This window comes from Rhinoderma darwinii, chromosome 11, assembly GCF_050947455.1.
Source record: "Rhinoderma darwinii isolate aRhiDar2 chromosome 11, aRhiDar2.hap1, whole genome shotgun sequence".
Lineage (NCBI taxonomy): Eukaryota > Metazoa > Chordata > Amphibia > Anura > Rhinodermatidae > Rhinoderma > Rhinoderma darwinii.
Genome location: NC_134697.1, coordinates 37777673 through 37797683, shown reverse-complemented (window position 1 = coordinate 37797683; position 20011 = coordinate 37777673). Strand labels below are relative to the sequence as shown.

The 20011-nt window shown below is 40.0% G+C and overlaps 1 protein-coding gene across 5 annotated transcripts in view; it reads right to left on the bottom strand.

Moving 5' to 3' along the window:
• Positions 1-20011, bottom strand: part of FGFR2 (fibroblast growth factor receptor 2) — a 76134-nt gene that overhangs the window by 31255 nt on the left and 24868 nt on the right. For 4 of the 5 annotated variants that reach the window (XM_075841124.1, XM_075841120.1, XM_075841122.1 and 1 more), the window contains exons 2-5: positions 12565-12777; positions 4705-4971; positions 4183-4260; positions 3352-3521 (exon numbers count right to left, since the gene is read on the bottom strand). In XM_075841124.1, coding sequence (XP_075697239.1) covers positions 3352-3521; positions 4183-4260; positions 4705-4971; positions 12565-12709 — 660 coding nt within the window. In that variant the 5' untranslated portion in view covers positions 12710-12777. The remainder of the gene's footprint in view (positions 1-3351; positions 3522-4182; positions 4261-4704; positions 4972-12564; positions 12778-20011) is intronic. The other variant, XM_075841123.1, reaches the window with a different exon arrangement.

Sequence of the window (20011 nt, the reverse complement as noted above, 5' to 3'; positions counted from 1 at the left end):
TCCAAAAACTTTTGGACTTTTTTTTTTTTCAAAACCAGAAATGAGTCCTAAACAGAAGATCAATTGATGTTTGATACATTTTTCTAGCATCTCAGTTTATGGCACCAGATAGTATTAGTTTTGTTTATGTGCAGCTTTACAAACGGTCCTTTGCCTCATCGGCAAATAAGAAAATCAAACACAAGAAGTAGTAAATAGAACAAAACTGGAGAACCAGGGCACAGGTAAAAGTGAGCACAGAATACAAAGAATAGGATAAAAGGTACATGTCCAACACAGTCATTTACACAAGAGAAAACACACACAACAGCTGTTGAACGCACGCCCAGGAGTGCTCACATATACACTGCAGACGGGAGGGAGACCAGCCTGCGGAGGGGGTTCAGCACTTACATATTGCTATAAAAATGTGCAGTGAAAACACACAGGCAGCATCGCAAGTACCAACACGCAGCAGTCTAAGAGGTTACGTATGAACTCCAACAGACAAAAGCACATAAAAAGCACAGATACAGTACACTACCGTCACATCACAATTGGAGCATGAGTCAAAGTGTTCAAGTATTGCACAGTGTACTGTGACTTTTAAGGTCCACCAACCTCAGCACTGCACCTAACAATGACACCTCTGTCTGGGAATCTGAAGGGCTTTCTGGAACCACAGAGTACAGCTTGAAATACATATACACATTATATATATATATATATATATATATATATACATACATACATACACACATATAGATACACATACATACACACACACACACACAAGCAATTAAAGATTAAATACGGTGGCATGTCATTGGTTGAAGTATTAGTACAAGTCTGTCTGACTGTAGAGAACAATTGTTTGGCCTCCAAAGCAAAAAACTAGATGGGGCCCATTTCTGGTGTGAATTCACACCTCCCCCTCATCACAGGACATGTTAGTCGAGTAATTGTTTGCCCCCACATTCTTCAGAGGCTGACTCTATGGCAAGTACTTTACTATCCACAGCTACCAAAAAATAAAGCTAATTTCGCAATAAATGGACTCCACACATTATAAAATAGTCTACCATCTGCAATATGGCCATCTTCTGTTGTCCCAATGTTCCATAATAGGGTGCTAATGTACAGATTAGGCCTAATTCCCATCTGTGTTGGAGAATACTGGAAATAATAGCGCAGCATGCTGTGCTATTGTTTCCGGTAAACTGACACACCAACGGAAAACTGACAATGGACAATGGGTTCCGTCGGCCGCTGGTGGTGTGAAATGTGCAATGGAACCGGCGTTTACGGTTATTCCACTGCTCTGCTCCTCCGACGGAGCAGAACAATGGAATAACGAACGAAGATATGAACCAGGCCTTACACATCATTATTCATGTATTAGTAAAAAAAACAAAAAAAACACAAACAAAAACTATAATCTTACTGTTATACATTCAATTTACTGATGCTAATCAGGATTACTTATGTTTCCATAAAGACCTGACTCAAGGAAGAGATCAAAGGTCCATAATGTAGAACAGAAGACATTTCAAGACTGAGGGACATCCTGATTATACAAGAATGAATATATTTTCAGCCTCTACACTTCCTGGGCATCTAAACAGCCGTCTATAGGAAGTTGCCAGTTTTGATATTGTGACTACATCTTGGTGCAGACAGAGTAATTTTTTTTCTAGTAGATGGAGAAAAAAAAGAAAATATTTATTTGCTAAACTACTCCGTGTAGTGACATAATGGCCTGACAAAGTTCCAACACACCCAAACACTACCATCGTATCTAAAGCTGCTGCTGCTGCTATTAAGGGTAATTGCTCTTGTTAATTACTCTGCTGGTCTGATAACTGCTCTGCACCTGGTCCTTTTATTATCCACATACAATTAGGTCTTTTTTCAATTCTGGAAAGAAAAATAATATAGATAGTAACAGGATTGAAATTTACCTCATATCTGCCCTTTAATCTGCACCGAACAAGTCATTGAGCAGTAATATAACAACGTTTTTTTCTTTCACGCAAAGTTCAAGAAAAGAAACAGCATATTTTTAAGGGTCAGTTCATACAGAGTTTTTTGGCGCCGATTTTGACGTGGAAACCGCGTCAGAATCAGCGCTAAAAAACGGCTGAAATAGTCTCCCATTGATTTCAATGGGAGGCATTTTGTTCCCCGGGCGGCTTTTAGCCGCTCGCGTGAAAAAAAAGTGGCATGTCCTTTCTTGCTGCTGTTCCGCCTCTGACCTCCCATTGAAATCAATGGGAGGCAGAAAAAGAGTTTTTCGCCGCATGTTTTTGCCCGCAGTCCTCAATGGCCGCCGGCGAAAAACATCACGAAAAGCGCCACGAAAAAGCACAGGCTGGTCAAAATGCCTGCAAAATACTCTGTGTGAACTAGGCCTTAGATATCCAAGTAAAGCTCCACTGTTTATAAGTATTGACTGGAATATAAAATCCCACGTTTGTATCTTTATTAAGTTTTTTGTTGTTTTCACTTATTTTACTGTTTTCTCTACTACTATGGTATCGTGTACAAAATAACTCTTGTTGCTACCTACAAGGTAGCTGCTGTTGACAGATCTTATTATGGCTTTGTTTCTACACCCAGAATAGTCTGGTTCATTAATTTATGATACATAAATAATATATAAGCATCCAAATAGTTTGATTAACATATCTAATATTACCTAATACTTACAACGGGTATTCATAACAGAATACATTTATATACTCTTTGTGATAAACAGTGACCCATAAAAAGAAGAGATCGATTGACAACAGCGTGCTGATGGTTTCCACACAGCAGCAGGAATTTTTTTCACAAATTAAAAACTAAAGCTAAAAATAAGTTCAAAGCGTTATGAGAGTATATTACAAAGATGCTAGAATTTATATTTTCCAAATATATAGCAGCCCAAGTAAATGTGCCACATTACGGGGACATACAGGAGTAAATGAGCATGACATTGTAATATCAAAGACCAAATTGTCTAGTTAGTATTTGAAAGAATATATTGTTAACGGATTCCAGAAGATCAAGGTAAAACAAAATTTAGTACTAACTAGTTATATCAATGAGACAATAGACATGGGTGCCTCATGCCTTCATGATGTTGCTTGGTAGTTAGGGTCAACAGTGATTTCATTGAATACGTAGTCCTACACATTGACTGATCTACATATAAAAAATTTATGAATACAACCAAAGTAACTGTGTTTTAGTTTATGTTGGTTTTAACCACAAAGTTCTTATTAATGTTGTATTTATGAGGAAAGAGACTGAGCGGCATTGTATGGGGCGCCGATCCCCTTGGTATGCACTCCAATAGGGTCTTTACATAGATGACATGATGTCCCTTACCTTGTACCCGCCAATCCGATGCTCTTGTTTGAACTCCTTATTGTTCTTCAGCCACCTCATGGTAGGAAGGGGGTTCCCTGCGGCCGGGCAGCGTAACTTCACTGTGTTGGCAGCTGGAACAGCATGAAGTTTTTTCTCCATCTTCTCTGGATTGGTCCAGTAAGGAGCCTCTATAGATTAGAGAAGAAATCCTATTTGTTATTGGTGTCTCGGAGTTGATATGCGATTTACAGCAAGAAAAATAACATGTTTGGATATTAAAGAGTACCTGTCACTTGGTCATAGAAGTTGAAATGGTTAACTGACCTGAATAACGCTGCCTCCCTGATTCCAGCACTGTTTCCTGGACCACCCCCCTCCCATTCCAGAGATATGGGTCACGGTTGTGTTGGCTCCCTATATGCGAATTTGCTGTAGTTAACCAATGGGGTGGAGCTAGCTTCCCTGCCTCTGATGCTGACCAATCAGCGCGAGGCAGCTTGAGGGTAGTTAACGCCCTGTTGGCCAACTACTGCAAATTATCTTTGAGGGAGCCAACTCAACAGTGGGCCATATCTCTGGAACGGGGGGGGGGCGGGGGAGTCCAAGAAAAACCCCAAAGCGGAAACAGTGGCATAAGTAGAAATTATTTATGGCATGGCTAATAGCACCATATAACAGAGTACCCATATAGTAGTGCTGGATAGCAGAAAGCCTCAAACTTGTTTTTACCTACAAAAAGGTACAATGTTCTTGCACCTGACTGGGCCCCTCAACCTCTAGGCCCCGTAGCAGCTACTATGGCTGCTATGGTAATAATTACGCCCACGAGCAGCACAGTCACACACTTACTGATATTATTGTGGTCATTGATGACATTTTCAGAAACCTCATCATTGTCATCTTCATCATCTCCTGAAGAGCTGGCTTCTGAAACAAAAAGAGCACCGTACAACGTAAGCAGAAATTTTATGCAAAAGAAACAAAACATTAGAATTGCAATTTACAGGACATCTTGCAATTGGATTTTGGTGGCATTAGTGTAGTCAAGTATAACAACTAGACATCAAGACTTGTACAAGTGAATTCAGAAAGCTGTGCAGCATAGAAGTAAGCTAACACCACATGCAGTGATTCTTCTGTTCTTCGACCCTATGAACTTTGGGTGATCTTTAGATATTCCATAAGGAGGTAAAAAATGTAGGAGTCAAACTCCGTAATGTGTATTCAGTCCATGAATAAAGGATATTTGGAGGGCTCATTTATTTTTTCAATTACAAAATTGTTAAATCCAGTCCATTGTTTGCAACAAAAGGACGATCACACAGAGTATTGTGGTCGGATAGGTTACACCACTCTTCTCCAGTCACTCACCTGTGACATTCACAAGGAAGAAATGTGCATTGCTTTGGCCGCCTTTATGCGCTGCACAGGCATACAGCCCTGAATCCCTGAGGAACGTCTCGTTTATCAGCAAGTAGTTCATGACAATCACCGTCCTATTGCTGGATTCTAATTTCACCCCATCCTTAGTCCAAACCACCAGGGACACGTTGTTGTAAGGACAATGCAGATCAAGTGGCTTGCCGGGGCTAACGGTAAAAACGTCCGGCTGGGAGATTTGGTATTTGGTTGGAGGTTCTGCATGAAAGGATAGAGGAAAAGCAGCAGAAAATGGAAAGACACCATATGTCAGTAAAGCACCCACAGCAAAATCAATTATCAGCAAGAAGTGTAAGTCCTACTTGCTGGTGTACAAGCTATGCAGAGATATTAGTGAGGTTAAACAAACCATGCATTATAGTAGTAGCAACACCAAAAGGCTCCAGTGTACAGACACACAATGCACCCCTAAATTCTAATTACCCAGAGTTTGTTAAACTGCAACCTCCAGCATTTCCAGTGGTGGACAGACCATATGCGCAACCTGCGCAGCTCCTAAGGTGTCCAGCATGTGAGAGAGCTCATTGCCACCCTAAATGAAGCTTCCTACTGTCTATTAGATCAGACGTAAGGGACTGAGCTAATGAATTTTATGGCTCACAATTACTGGTGGACGGTAAGAGAGAGAAGAGCAAACGGCCCAGATATTGTTCGTGCACAGGGGGTCCTCTGCTATTTGCTTGCGCCCCTGAGCATTTCATTAATGAGGGCTTGGTTACAGAACTCTACAACCCATTATCTAAAGTGCCTTTGTAATGTATGTAACTTGACTACATATAAAAGTAGAGAACCCCCAACCCTTACTAGGACAACCAAAGTGACATAAACAAGGACCATTTACATTAAAGGGGGCATATTGTGCAATGGAAATCATGTTACCGTAGAGAATTACTTCAAATTTTGGTAGTCAAAAAACAAACTAAAATACCAGAAGGGCTAGGAATATCTACTGTGATGAAGCGACAGATTGATTTCTTTGAATTATGTCACTGCACTAAGTTATCAGTTCTGCTTGAGCCTCCTGCTAGCACTTTAGTTAAGTGACCATCTGTTTTGGTTACGAGGGCAATGTAATGGGAACCTGGTAAGGATCATCCTTTGGTACAAAATTAAATTGACTTCAGGAATCTGCCTGCTTTAGCTATACTATGTTGCATATCTGAGAGCTGAAGCGGTTTTCACTTACAGCGATCGCTGACATTAACCCTTTTGGTAAAAAGTTGCAGTTTATTTTAATTAACTCCAGCTGACACAAGAGAAGCTCCCCATATACCATGGAATTCACTAAAGCGAACAGAGAATTGTGTTCCCAATTTACATGCATGCCCATAGAAGGAGATAGTCGAGTGAGAAGTTTATTCCTTCAGACACAAGTAGGAGAAAAAAGGTATGGGTACTCTCCAATCCCGGTAGGATAAATCTTTAGTGTCATTTTTTATTTTTTTTAAACATAAAAACAGGATATCTATTCAGCAGGAAACGATGTACTCTGGACTAAAAAAAGTTAAGTCTTTTTCAGGGGTGCTTAAAACAATTACGGTTATATTTCCATTTCATTTTAATAATATCTTTTAATTTATTTTTACAGTCTATACATTAAAATGGACCTATCAGACACATCATAAAAGTCATGTTGGTAAGTATACAGTGGTTGGGACACCCATTGATCTTGAGAATGAGTTGGTCATTGGGTGCTAATGCACTTTAGGGGAAATTTGACAGAACCTGCCGGCTTCAGCGGACTATCTAATGTTAAAGAGGGATGTACCGAACTGCCCTCGAAGGGATAGGTCGGGGAAAAGAAGGATTGGGCATGTTGAAATCAAACAATCCTTTGTTTCCACAGAAGATACCAGCTGTTAGAGGACTTGGGAGGAATAGATGTTGGCCAACAGGTATTGTAAGTCTATGGACAGCTATGTTCCCTGGTGGATAACTGGCTACACATGAGCAGTTACAGAAACCTACAAGTAATTGACATTCATGAGAATCATTTTTTTAAAGGATTTATCCAGAGTTCTTTCAGAAAGACTTTAGTCTGAAGAAATATTTTAGGACCCAGTCTAAAAACTGAATTAAGCCACACAAGTTTACTCAGCCATAGTCACATGACTCAAATTATACATTGTCCAACCGTCCTACACCAGGCAGACCCATAGGCAATCTACCAATCTATAGGGGTCCGGCAGTTGAAATCCCTGGTCATGAGCGGCTATTCTCATGGGATGGAGGAAAATGCATTATTACGTGGTACATGTAATACATATTTATGCCAAGTCCTCTAGAGAGGGAGATGTTCTTTAAAGCGACGCTCTGTTCTGGCGGGAGGCTTTCCTCAATGAGGTCCACATGCCCTAATGAGTCAACCCGTTTAAGACTGGGCCTTAACTGCGGTTATTTAAAAAATATAAAATGCTGAAAAAGAACAAGAAGAATGTTCATAATTTCGGGAGTCAACAACTACTTGCTTTGCCTTTCACATGATTTCATGTAACAAATCTTAGGCCTTGTTGTCCTGCTCAATCCACAGTCCCATTTTGTTTTTATTTTTTAAAAGCATATTCATAGTCAATGAGGCTTCTTGAAATCTAGCAGAAGGAAAATACCTGTACACGCTGTACTTGGTCATGGCTGGTGTACTCTCAATGCAAAGCAAGACAAGTCAACTATACAGGCTCTAAATGTTTACATAAGGGTGTTTACACAGGGATGGGTGCTGTGTCTCCACCAGTCAAACTAAAGCCCCCGCTTGCAAGTACGGGCACAAGTCCTAACAGGGACATAAAGTTAAAAAGATAATTTCAAAATTATTTATTTTTGCTGACTACATGTTTAAAGTTAACTCATTACTTCCGCACAGTGCGAAGGCAGCCATTTTTAGAAACTATTTCATTGAATTCCTGTGAATGCAAATCTAATTTTTCTTACAAATGATGGTTTGCTACAATTCTAGACAATCCTCTGTGAGCTACATACATCAGCAGCACAAGCATCTCTCCTATCCAAAAAGTTTGCTACAATGTACCAGTTGAAAGGGTAACTAAACTTTCAGAAAACCTAACATGTCAAAGACGTCAGAAGATTTGATCGGTGGGGGTTCGAACACGGAGACCCCCACCGACCGCTGAAATGAAGCGGCAGAAGCGGTCGGGAGAGTGCTTAGCCGCTCGGCTTCTGATCGGCTTTTCTCGGAAAGCCCAGTAGTTGCACGGGCTCAATAGAAAGTCAGAAGTTTTCTGAAAGTTTAGTTTACATGCATCAGCAGGTAGTTCCGCTCGCAGACCCTAGATTGGATACACTGTAGCTAACTCTCAGCTGTGAGAGGTATAGGTGTTCAGCCACTGGATGTAAAAATAGAATGTTCCTATTTACTGAAGCAAGCAGATTTCTTGAAAATGGTAAGGAATTAAAACAAAGTTTATTACAAAAGTTGCAGAACTTTTCACTATAAAACGATTAAGCTTTGGGCTGGGTTCACACGACCATGTTACGTCCGTAATGGACGGAACGTATTTCGGCCGGAAGTCCCGGACCGAACACACTGCAGGGAGCCGGGCTCCTAGCATCATAGTTATGTACGATGCTAGGAGTCCCTGCCTCTTCGTGGAACTACTGTCCCGTACTGAAAACATGATTACAGTACGGGACAGTTGTCCTGCAGCGGGGCAGGGACTCCTAGCATCGTACATAACTATGATGCTAGGAGCCCGGCTCCCTGCACTGTGTTCGGTCCGGCACTTCCGGCCGAAATACGTTCCGTCCATTACGGACGTAACATGGTCGTGTGAACCCAGCCTTGCAGTGAAACTTAATTGAGATGACCACCCAAAATTACATTGAATAATGGTCCTCTAGAGGGTTTGTACTCAAAAACAGAAGGCAAGTGTGCATAGTATATGATGGAACTGAAATCTGGTACATGAAATCTGATTTAGATAAAAGGGTGGTCTTCTCATAGTGGTGGTCTTTTGGAGAAGTAACTTGCTAGTAGAACTCTGGACCACCTTCGCTATAGAAGTTAATTTTTACAATTAACATCGGAGTTCTAGAACATATTACAATAAAGATGAACTTTATATGAATTCCCTTTTATTAGACCTATGCTTTTGTGTGCTGTGTACATGGCAGAAGATCTTTTTTACAACTAAGGTGACTGCATGGCAGCTGTTCTTGGAGCATTGCGCCAGAAATACTTTGTATTTGCTAGCAACTCCCTTCTATTTATATGCTCTACAGTACACAATAGTTATTTTATTAAGCTTTTGGAAAAATGAACAATTAAAAAGTATCATAATGAGTCTAAATAAAGATTTGTTTCAGAGTTTAGATTCAGATAGAGGCAAGTAAAGGGATCTGGGGACTGTATGTGGTAATGGAACCACATGTCCCAGCATGGAAAGACATAATAGCATTGGGATTTAGTCAAAACACCGTAATTATTTGGCCACTGTACAGTACACCAAGTTTGAAAGCAAATAAAACCTCACACATTGCAGGACATCAGAGAGCACTGCAATATAGGAGTTCTGCTCAATTGTTAGGGGTGTGTCTGTCTCCACAGTGTTGACAGATTCTGGTAGCAATCAACAGAATTCTTAATAAAGATCAGGATTATAACACAGGCTGTAACTCAATACCAGGGTCGTGACAAGCGCTCTTTGTGCTCAAGGTAGGGGTTTCAGAATGCACCTCACTATCCTCAGTTCCTGAAGTTCAACATGATAGTTGTCAAATGGATAAACGTCATTTGAATCCCCCCTGCCTCCCTTCCCCACCAATTCTTAGTGTGCTTATGTATAATACATACTCCCAGTTTTTCCTCACATTCTGCAGTGCATTCATTGTGTCCCTCTCCCTCTATGGTGCCCTAGGCAGCTGCCTAACTCCACCTGCCCCTCATATTGGCCCGGCTCAAGTATCTGCTAAGTATTTGCATAGTTACTTTCCATGTTAAATATTAAATATAGTTTGATGGGAGGATGTATTGTGACATCAAATAGAGTGAGGTTTACATCTGCAGATACTAACGTCTTAAAGTTTCCATTATGACTGGATATCAAGGTATCGCCAATGATACTTAGCTGGATTGACTACTTTTCAACCCTTTTCTACCCTAGAAAAGGGGTCCAGAATTTTTAGGTATTCTTGAGCAATCTCATGTCAAATCTGTCAGGTTTGCTCATCAAGCATCAGCAGGAATGCACTTCTTAACAAAGAGCTATTTTTATTTTGCTTCTTGTAGAGCTTCATTTTAAATCCCATAATAACACTTGGTCCTCGCCTCATATCCTGACAGTACGTTCTTGAAGATAATTATATGCTTATTTTTGGGGTGGGGGCTTGAATGATGTTATGCACAGTAAATATTCTACCTTTTTCTGAAATGACTGCACTATCATCAAAGAAACAGTGATGTACTTTAGATAAATTGAATTACATTTTGGTGATCTGAAAGTGCCATTGTCCAGACATCTATGCCAAAGTCTTTATATTACCCTAACTGAACACACATCTAGTCAGGATTGTTTTACACGTATGCAAAAATAATCCCCTCTCTATTGGGAGCTCCTGAAAACAGCTTCTAAATGCAGGTAAAATGGTTGTGTACATGTTTATTTTTGGAGCTGACCGATGCAGCAATTTAATGGGCATCTATTCAAGGGTATACATAAAGGTGAGAAGGCCCCATACTAGTGTTGATTAACATTACCACACCTCTAACTACCTGGGAGAGAACGACTTGGTGCTTGTACTCCCCCCATCTCATCAAGTCTCATTCCATGATCCTTGAGTTTATTCTCCACATGCTTATTTGCTAGCGCTTGTAAGATCTATGGAAAGTGGATGCCTGCACAGGTTCTCATTGCCCTTTAAAATAAAGGATGCAGCCAAACATACGGGAATGGGTCCCCTAAACGAACTCTATAGAACGTACAACTCTTGCATCTATTGTATTCAATGGTTCAGAAGATCTAAGAGTTACACTGGATGTGGCACTAAGCTTTAGCTAAAAGATGAGGGAACCCTAATAGAGCATATAGAACTATGTTATCTAAAGCAAAGTGGTTTGCCACATCACTTCAAGGGATTCTCTGATTTGGACAATCAATAGTTGTTAGAAGGGTCCCTTGACAATAAGCTGATCACAAAGTGTTCCCCAGCGATCAGCTGTAATCTGTTGGGAAACCTGGCAGTAAGTGTTAATATCCCAATAGCACCACCACAGGGGTAATTAAGCATTACACATTGTCCATTCATATCAATGTGTTGCCTGTGTAATGTAGGAGAGGACAGGTGCTCCAGAGCCTGGATTAAAAAATATGGTGATTTATCTCCCCCTTTGAGTGCTCCCAACCTTCTCCAGAGCGAGAGACGCTCTTTACTCTGGCCAAGAGATGAGGATTCTGAACAGAGGAACCCACTATATTAACTCAAGAATTCCCTAATAGGGTGTATGGAAATGGGTTTTAAATACTGGACAACCCCTATAGCTACTTCAATTTTAAACATGTGATAACTGAAGTAGCCAATAATAAAAAGCCACTTCAAAGCTTATTATTTACTAAATCTTCTAGTCGAAAAATGAGGTTACTGACACACGTTTAGAATATGTAGCGTGTCAGTTTTTCCAGAAACTGTTACAAAACAGAAAAACTGAAAAAATTGAAACACTAAACGTGTTAAAAACACTAAACGTGTTAAAAACACTAAAGAATATGGAGATATATATATATATATATATATATATATATATATATATATATATATATATCTTAATAGACTTGCCTGTGATTCTTTTTGTGAAAATTTAGACAGGGCAAAAATAGTTAACAAAAACATAATGGTTGATCTATTTTACTAGAAGGTAGGCAATTTATTTTTGTAACATTTTTATTATTTTGATGGAGATTAACAGAGAAGTATAATGTGGTCCGGAATGCATAAATGTAGATCGAGAAATGACAGGAGAACCTTAAAACGGGAGTTTCACCAAGAATAAAGGTGTCCCTGTGACCTCTGTAAGAAACATTAAAAAAACTTTGTTGCAAGACTAAAATGTGAATGAGCTATTCCTTTAAGGTAAGAAAAGTTGTAAATTTAGTGATCTCACAGTTAACCCTTGGAACGATAGAGAAGTTGGCAGCACAACCTTAATCAGAGCACCATTGGACGAGAGTTCCACAGGTTCAGGTGTGGTCCTATTTTCAGCAGACACTACAAACAGGACAGGCAGCATTGCTCCCATACCTGTTTAAGCTGCGCATATCAGATAGATTGACAGCCTGGAATTCGGAGGGCAAGATATAACTATATTTTCTTTTGCATCATGCCTCCAGGAATAGTCTCCTGCAGGGCAACTTCACTGGAGTTCTTACAAACTATCCCCCCTGGGCGAGGGTGCAGCCAGGACTCGTATTTCTGTAGAATGGGTTGATGAGTGATGACGTTTCTTAGCATAGCCTGTTCCCTTACATTAGAAACTGTGTGTACAAAGCATTCCTAAATTGTAGATCTTACGTTAACCTCTCCTGCCCTCATGTCAATGAGATTTGTATATGAGAGCATTGGCTTATACAATATACTTACAAGGAAGAGAAGACAATCATGTGGCGATGGCATTGTACGTAGTCAAGTTTTGGGTTATCCTGAACCATATTCTCTAAATATTTTCTTCAATAAATACCACCTAACAGCAGAATTGGAGCTTCTATCTCTCATATTCTGTAATATTGCCTTATATGTATCTGGTATATTTGGCAAAATAATTTGACTAATTTTCATTTATCTTACCTTCCGGTTCAATGGTGGTGTCCTCCACTCGGCTGTAAGATGGACGGGCAATCGCCAAGCCAACCAGAAACAGGTAAAATAGCAGCATGCTGTCAGTGTACCCACCGCCTGTTTTCCCTGAGCGCCACACCGAGAACAACCCCATCTGACTGGCTGTGAGCAAGCATGAGACGCATTCACCACTATGTGGTCCTTGTTCTTGTTTGGGAGATCCTGCAATAGTAAGGAAATGCTTAAATGAATTTATCAATTCGATTTTTGAAGCATCTTTAACATCTTTCAGTAAAAAATGGTGTCTATGGTTTCCATTGGGAACAGATATCATGTTAATGTTTTTGATACAAGAGAACCAAGAAGGACGCTAATATCTAATTATTGATCTTATTTATTCAAGTTCAAGTCAAGACTACTACAGAGTCAGTATTTTATGAACTTTTCTCATAAAAACAAAAAAATGTAAACGTGACTAATATATAGACAACTCTGAATTCTTAGTCAAAGTTTCTTTAGTTACAATAGCCCTAGGTGACTTGTAATATCAACAACAATTTAGAATAATGGTGAGTTACCCCACACAATTCGCAGACATTTGAAAATATATAGTAAAGTGTAAAAGTCATTCACATATATTCCTCGTACATGTTGAATGTACATCAGTTCCATCACTTGGAAAGGACTACAATACATGGATCAACTTCAATACATAAAACTATTGACACCCTTAGGCCTGATTCAGACGAACGTGGCGTTTTTGCGCACGCAAAACACGCGGCATTTTGCATGCTCAAAAGCCACTTACCTGCTCCGTGAGGCAGCATCATATGATGCGCGACTGCGTGCTTTTCGCGCAGCCGCCATCATTATGACACGCCATTTGGATGTTTGTAAACAGAAAAGCACGTGGTGCTTTTCTGTTTGCATTCATCCTTTTGACAGCGGTTGAGTGAAACACGCAGTTCGCACGGAAGTGATTCTGTGCGACCTGCGTGGTTTTCACGCACCCATTGACTTCAATGGGTGCGTGATGCGCGAAATACGCAGAGATATTGAACATGTCGCGCTTTTTACGCAGCGGACAAACGCTGCGCAAAAAGCACAGACTGTCTGTACCGCCCCATAGACTTCTATTGGTCCATGCGAGCCACGTGAAAACCACGCGGCCTGCACGGACGCAATTCACGTTCGTGTGAATCCGCCCTTATGCAAATGATCATTTATTGGGTACTATATGCAGACTATATCCGTGCTGTTACAGAACTGAATTTAAGCCCTTATTAGACATTTACTAGAAAGCATTGCAGATTTAAGCTAGCATTAGCGTTATGTTGACAGATCCCACCACAGTTGGAGGAATCTGCCAATGATCCCGATAGACTTTGCCAGCTGTTCGGGAATAACATTTTCAATTTTAGAATTTTTCTGCCAATCTCTGTGGTGGGATCATTGCTGATAACTGTCAGATAAAAATTGCTTGTTTATCATATATCATTGGCGTCTTCAGTAAATGTGGCCCAAATTGCTGACTACGTTTTTTTCTTCTAGAACAGTGTTTTTAAAGCCTGTCCTCAACCAAGTCTGTCCTTAACCAAAATAATCATTTGTTTGAGGATTTCTTTAAAGTTGCATATGTGAATTAATTAATTTCATTAACTCAATGAGAACATGTGTTTTTTACTATGGGAAATCTCTAAGACAAGCTTTTTAAAGGATCCTTGAAGACGGGTTTAGGAAACACCAATCTTGTCACTGTTCTAGAGAACGACTGCATTCTCCATGAATGGTTGGGTTTATGAAATCCAGTCACTATTAAAAAAAAAACTCCATCCTCTCTTCATTAGAAGTCAACCCTATAATTGAATACAATTCAATTCTACAATTGGATACAATTCAATATTTCCCTCTGACCTGTCATATTTGGCAATGAGAAATTGAAAATAACCCATAATTTAGACATTAAGATACTAACCATGTGGAAGCGAAGACTCAATCATCAAAATTATTCCTAAATTCCATGAGCACTGAAGAATGAAGAGATTTTTCCCCATTTAATCCACTTTTATTAGGGTGGTAGAACACAATTCTGCAAAGCAAGCAAACCACATGGAGAATAACTTACTGCCACATCTCCATAATATAAATTCCATCACTCCAAAAATATAGATCTACATTTCTAATACGGAGATGTGGTGAGAAGCTTTCATCTCAAAATAAAATGTGGTTGGCTTTATTAAATATATGAATTCATGAACCGAAATGTTCCAGAGAGGGAACAGGGCAGGAGAGCCTACTTTATCTAGTAGCATTCCTAAATACTCAAGCAGATGCTTGACCCTAATGGGATGCAGGAAAAGGATGGGTGTACAGCTATAATCAATAAGCATAGACAGCTATAGTGAGAAGGATCACAGGGGACCCATAAAGACACAGGATAGAAAACAGCAGGTATAGGCAGCCTACACAATGGGAAGCCTTAAGAGTTCTGCTGTTACAGTAGTTTTAAGCACAAACTAAAAATAACTAAAAAAAAGTCAAGATTATTAGAAGGGTTCAGACTTTGTATGTAGAGGGGGGAGCAGTGATTACCTGCACATAACAATCCATGGATGTGGAATGCATTCCAAGGGGACCATAAGGCTACATGCACATGTTGCGTATTTTTCAATGCGTTTTTTTGGTACGGTATTTACATTATGATAGGTTTCTGGGCTGCGGATTTTGGTGCGATTTTCCTGAGCACTAGGCATATACAATTCGCAAGCGGAAACGCAAGATAAATTGACATGCTGCGGATTTTAAAATTTGCACCGCAGGTCAATTTACGTTTAGAAAAATATTGCAGCGTGTACATGAGATTTACAGGAATCCCATTGACTATACTGGTACTGTATTAAGCTACGGTTTTGCCGCACGTAATACGCATCGTGATGCGTATTACATGCGGTTTTGCAGCACGGATTTGCATGCCGCAACGTAATACAGTACCAGCATAGTCAATGAGATTCTGGAAATCTCATGTACATGCTGCAGTATATTTCAGGATGGAAAATTGACCTGCAGTGCGTATTTTAAAATCAGCAGCATATTAATTCTTGCGTTTCCACTTGCGAATTGTATCAGCCTAGTGCTGTGGAAAACTGCACCAAAACCCGCAACATGAAAACTCGCCGAAAAACGCATCAAGACTGAAAAAATAAAAACACGCACAGAAAAACGCACGATTAGGTGCAGTTTTTAACCTGCAAATTTCCTACGGTTTTGGTGCATGTTTTCCGCAGCAAAATACGCAACGTGTGCAAGTAGCCTAGGACTTTGTATGACTGTTTGGAACTAGAATGGTGGGGAATGATGGACAAATAGATTTTGCTATGGGCCCCATCATATTATTATTTAAAAAGTAAAACCTATTAAATAATATGTTAGAGGACGTTTAAAATATATTGTGCCCTGCTTGTATGCAAAGTGATCACTATATGGAACCCAGTAAAGGGGGCGGCATGGTACCTACTATACCTTTACATACATACAATTAAACTGTAAAGTGTGTAATTTATTAGGAATTCTGGGCAGTCAAAGTCTGAGCTGAGGTTTCTGCCCAAAAAATAGTCTGGACTTGTGTGAGAGCTATTTGTTTGCAGAACCTACAGCCGGTTTCTATCTTGCATTGCAGAGTTTTTACAGCTGCATTTTCCAGCTTGACCCCTTCCCCACGAGGAATACAGGGCATTACTTTCCAGAAAGAGGGAGGGTGTTTTTACCTTTACGGAAGTCTGTGTAAAAGTAAGTTAAGGAAAACGCTAAATATATAGAAGCATGTGTCTGTATGTATACACACACATATATATATATATATATATATATATATATATATATATATATATATATATATATACACACACACACATATACACACACACACAGTATGTAACATGTATAAACTGCCTATGCATTCAACTTCATATATTAACATTTTCCTTTTTTTTTTTACTTTGTTTTATTTATTATTAGACTACAAATCATTTTTCTCCGGAATTTAGTTGATAAAATCTCTGTGCACCTGGTTTTCCCCAAACTGTGAAGCAGATGTATATATTAACCCACATGGAACAATAGATGGATAAGGGCACATAGAACTTTATAAGGGGGAAAATAAGTTAAACAAGATTGTAGGCAGTTATTTTAGTATGTAAGATATAAAACAAAATGAAAAGCATCTTGTAGTTTTGTAAAATCTTGAAAAAAAAACGCCTCCGCCGACCATTGAAATCAATGGGAGGCATTTTCGGCCATTATTTGGTGTGGTTTTCGAAGCGGGTTTCCGCATAAAAAACTGTGTGTGAACAGGGCCTATAGCATTTTAAGAAGGCTTACTATCAGTAATAGAAATAATCTCCTAGCTAAATACTTTTATATAACCAATTATTTTCGTTGAATGATATAAGGCACACGAATAATAAAGAGCCCCAAGTCAAAATGCCCCCCCCCCCCATTAGTGCTGGACCAGGCCACCTCACATCATCATCATCATCACCCTCATCCCTTGGCAGGGTGAGCCTCATGACTGTTCCACCTGTCCCTTGTTTGCCAACAATGTGGTGTATATGGAGACGGTGAGCCCTAGTACAAAACCACCAGTGGAAAAAGAGGAATTGAGTAGAATTGGGCAAGGGTCCTTACTCTCCATGCTGCATGGTATTACATGTACACAATTAAATAGTATATTAGAAGTCACAAAGCAATCCAATCTCTACAAGGTGTTGTGATGTCATGTAGTCATGTCAGGGCTTGGACCAAAGTTATTATGAGATTCCCTTTATATACAACATATGACTTGTCAGTTATGGCTTACTCAAAAGTAACTGAAATTGACTATTTAAAAAAGGAGAATTCCAGCAGCAAGACATGAAGTCCATATATCTCCAATGAGAAACTCTAGTTTTCATTGGAGTTTCCCTTTAAGTTGCAGTTCCCTTTTTCCATGCATTAACATGTTAATAACACAGGGCTGATTTTTTTAAATTTATATTTTTACAATGTTTATAATGGGAGGGCGAGTGTTATGATATATGCAGCCCAGAAGTAGAAATGGGACCAATAATGTTTATATATAAACCTCGAAAGGGCAGCATCAATAAAGCTACCCATAGATATTACATTTTCATCAGTGGATCCTGTACACAATATAATGTTTATGTTGGCTACGGGATGCTGTCCTGGCAACTAATTTTAGAGGAAACATGGATTCCGTAGGATAGACTTTTTTCAGTTCAATACTTTTGTTACCCCCGGGGGTTAGGGATATCAAACGATTATTCACCTGCTTTATTATGCCCGACAGGTTAAAGGGGTTATCCGGGATCTTAAAATGTATGGCTTATCCTTAGCATAAGTCATCAATATAAAAAATTGTGGTGGTCCGACTCTTGGCACCCCCGCCGATCAACTGTTTCAAGGAGCCGTGATGCTCGAACGAGCGCTGCAGCCTCTTCATGGTTTACATCAATTTAATATTTATTTGGACTGGCACGCGCCATTACTTTCATAGCGGCTGAGGAAAGTATTGCACCAATCTAATACCGATGGCCTATACGAACGGCCATCAATTTTAAAATCTCGGATAACCCCTTCGTAAAGCTGAACTTTGGATGTCTTAGTATGCGGTTTAGATTATACAAGAGGGTACATACCATAGAGCAAAACTGTGGGGCATTTGGAGAGAAGGGGCTCAGCCCTGGTCGACTCTACCCTATTCCTATTGGATGAAACGAACCTGTGCAGAACTCCCCTCTCCAGAAGAACTGCTGTGTTCGCAAATAAGAGGAAGGGGAAATGGCTCAATGAGAGACAAAGAGCAAAGGCATCAGATTGCCCAGTCTAGCAAACAGCAAAGCCATGGTACATGCACCATATAAGAGATTATTATTGTTAAACAGGGTTGTGCACAAATCTGATACTGTAAAATATACGTAGATCATGATTATCAGTGTCATATGCGGTTGTACATTCAGTCTGATCACACACACACACACACACACACACACACACATCTCATTAACATTCATGGACATAAAGCACCGTGTAAGCTTTACTGTTGCCAAGTTTTTCCCCCATCAGCTAAAGCTTGAATTTCGCTCACAATACAAAAGTAACTTACAATTCTTTTTCCTGTTGCACCTCAAAGTATATATACACAGAAGAAGCAGAAAAGTATATACACCTCCCCTGTAGACCGCTGCCTTTACCATGGAATACATTTATAAACATTCCCCTATAAAAACAACACTTACACAAACATTCCCTTTATACAATCTCCTGCTGAAACTTGCCGCCTCTATAAAAACATATTTTTGGCTTGTGCCAACAACTCAGACTGGAACCATTTTTACTTTCTTGACATGTAGGATTTTTTTCCCCTAAAGAGAGAGGCCCCTGAGCTAAAAAATGCAATTTGTATGGCCGGAACATGAAGACGAACGATTAATAAGGGTAATGTATATAAAATACCTTCTGGACAGGATTTTTTAGTGTGAGAAAATCTCAGCCATACTTGTGTACTTGTTGGAAACATGTCTCCACCTGCTTTTGTGGATATGAGGTTAGTACGAATATAGGATATTTTTTAAAGAAAACCCTAAGGGTGGAGCATCCGTGCGGGCCGCGTGGTTTTCACACGCCACGCACAGACCAATACAAGTCTACGGGGCACAAAAAGCGCGACATGGTCACTATCTCCGCGTATTTCGCCCATCACGCACCCATTGAAGTCAATGGGTGCGTGAAAACCACGCAAGTCGCACGGAAGCTCTTCCGTGCGAACTGCCTGTTTCGCGCAACAGCTGTCAAAAGGATGAATGTAAACAGAAAAGCACCACGTGCTTTTCTGTTTACAAACACCCAAATGGCGTGTCATAATGATGGCGGCTGCGCGAAAAGCACGCAGCCGCGCATCATATGATGCTGCCTCACGAAGCAGGCAAGTGGCTTTTGCGCAGGCAAAACGCTGCGTGTTTTGCGTGCGTAAAAACACCACGCACGTCTGAATCAGCCCTTAGGCCGACTGCACACGGTGCAGATTTTGTTCTGTGCTGCAGAAACCGCCCCATTCAGATGACTGAAACAGATTTTCAGTCGTAGAAATTTCTGCAACAAAATCTGCAGCATGCACAGGGGGCCTTAGGCCTTGGTCACACCGTGCATATTTGCTGTAGATTTCGCATGCATTTTTTAAACCAATACCAGAATTGGATCCAAGAGAGCAGACCTAGAAGACCTTCCTTTATATATTTATTCTGTTTAGGTTCCATTCCTTGTTTTGGCTTAAAATACATGCAAAAGCTCCACCAAATCTGCTCTGTGTGAACTAGCCCTTAGGGCCAGTTCACACAGAGTTTTTTTTTTTACACGTTTGACGCGGAAACTGTGTCGGAAAACACGCCAGAAAATGTCCGAA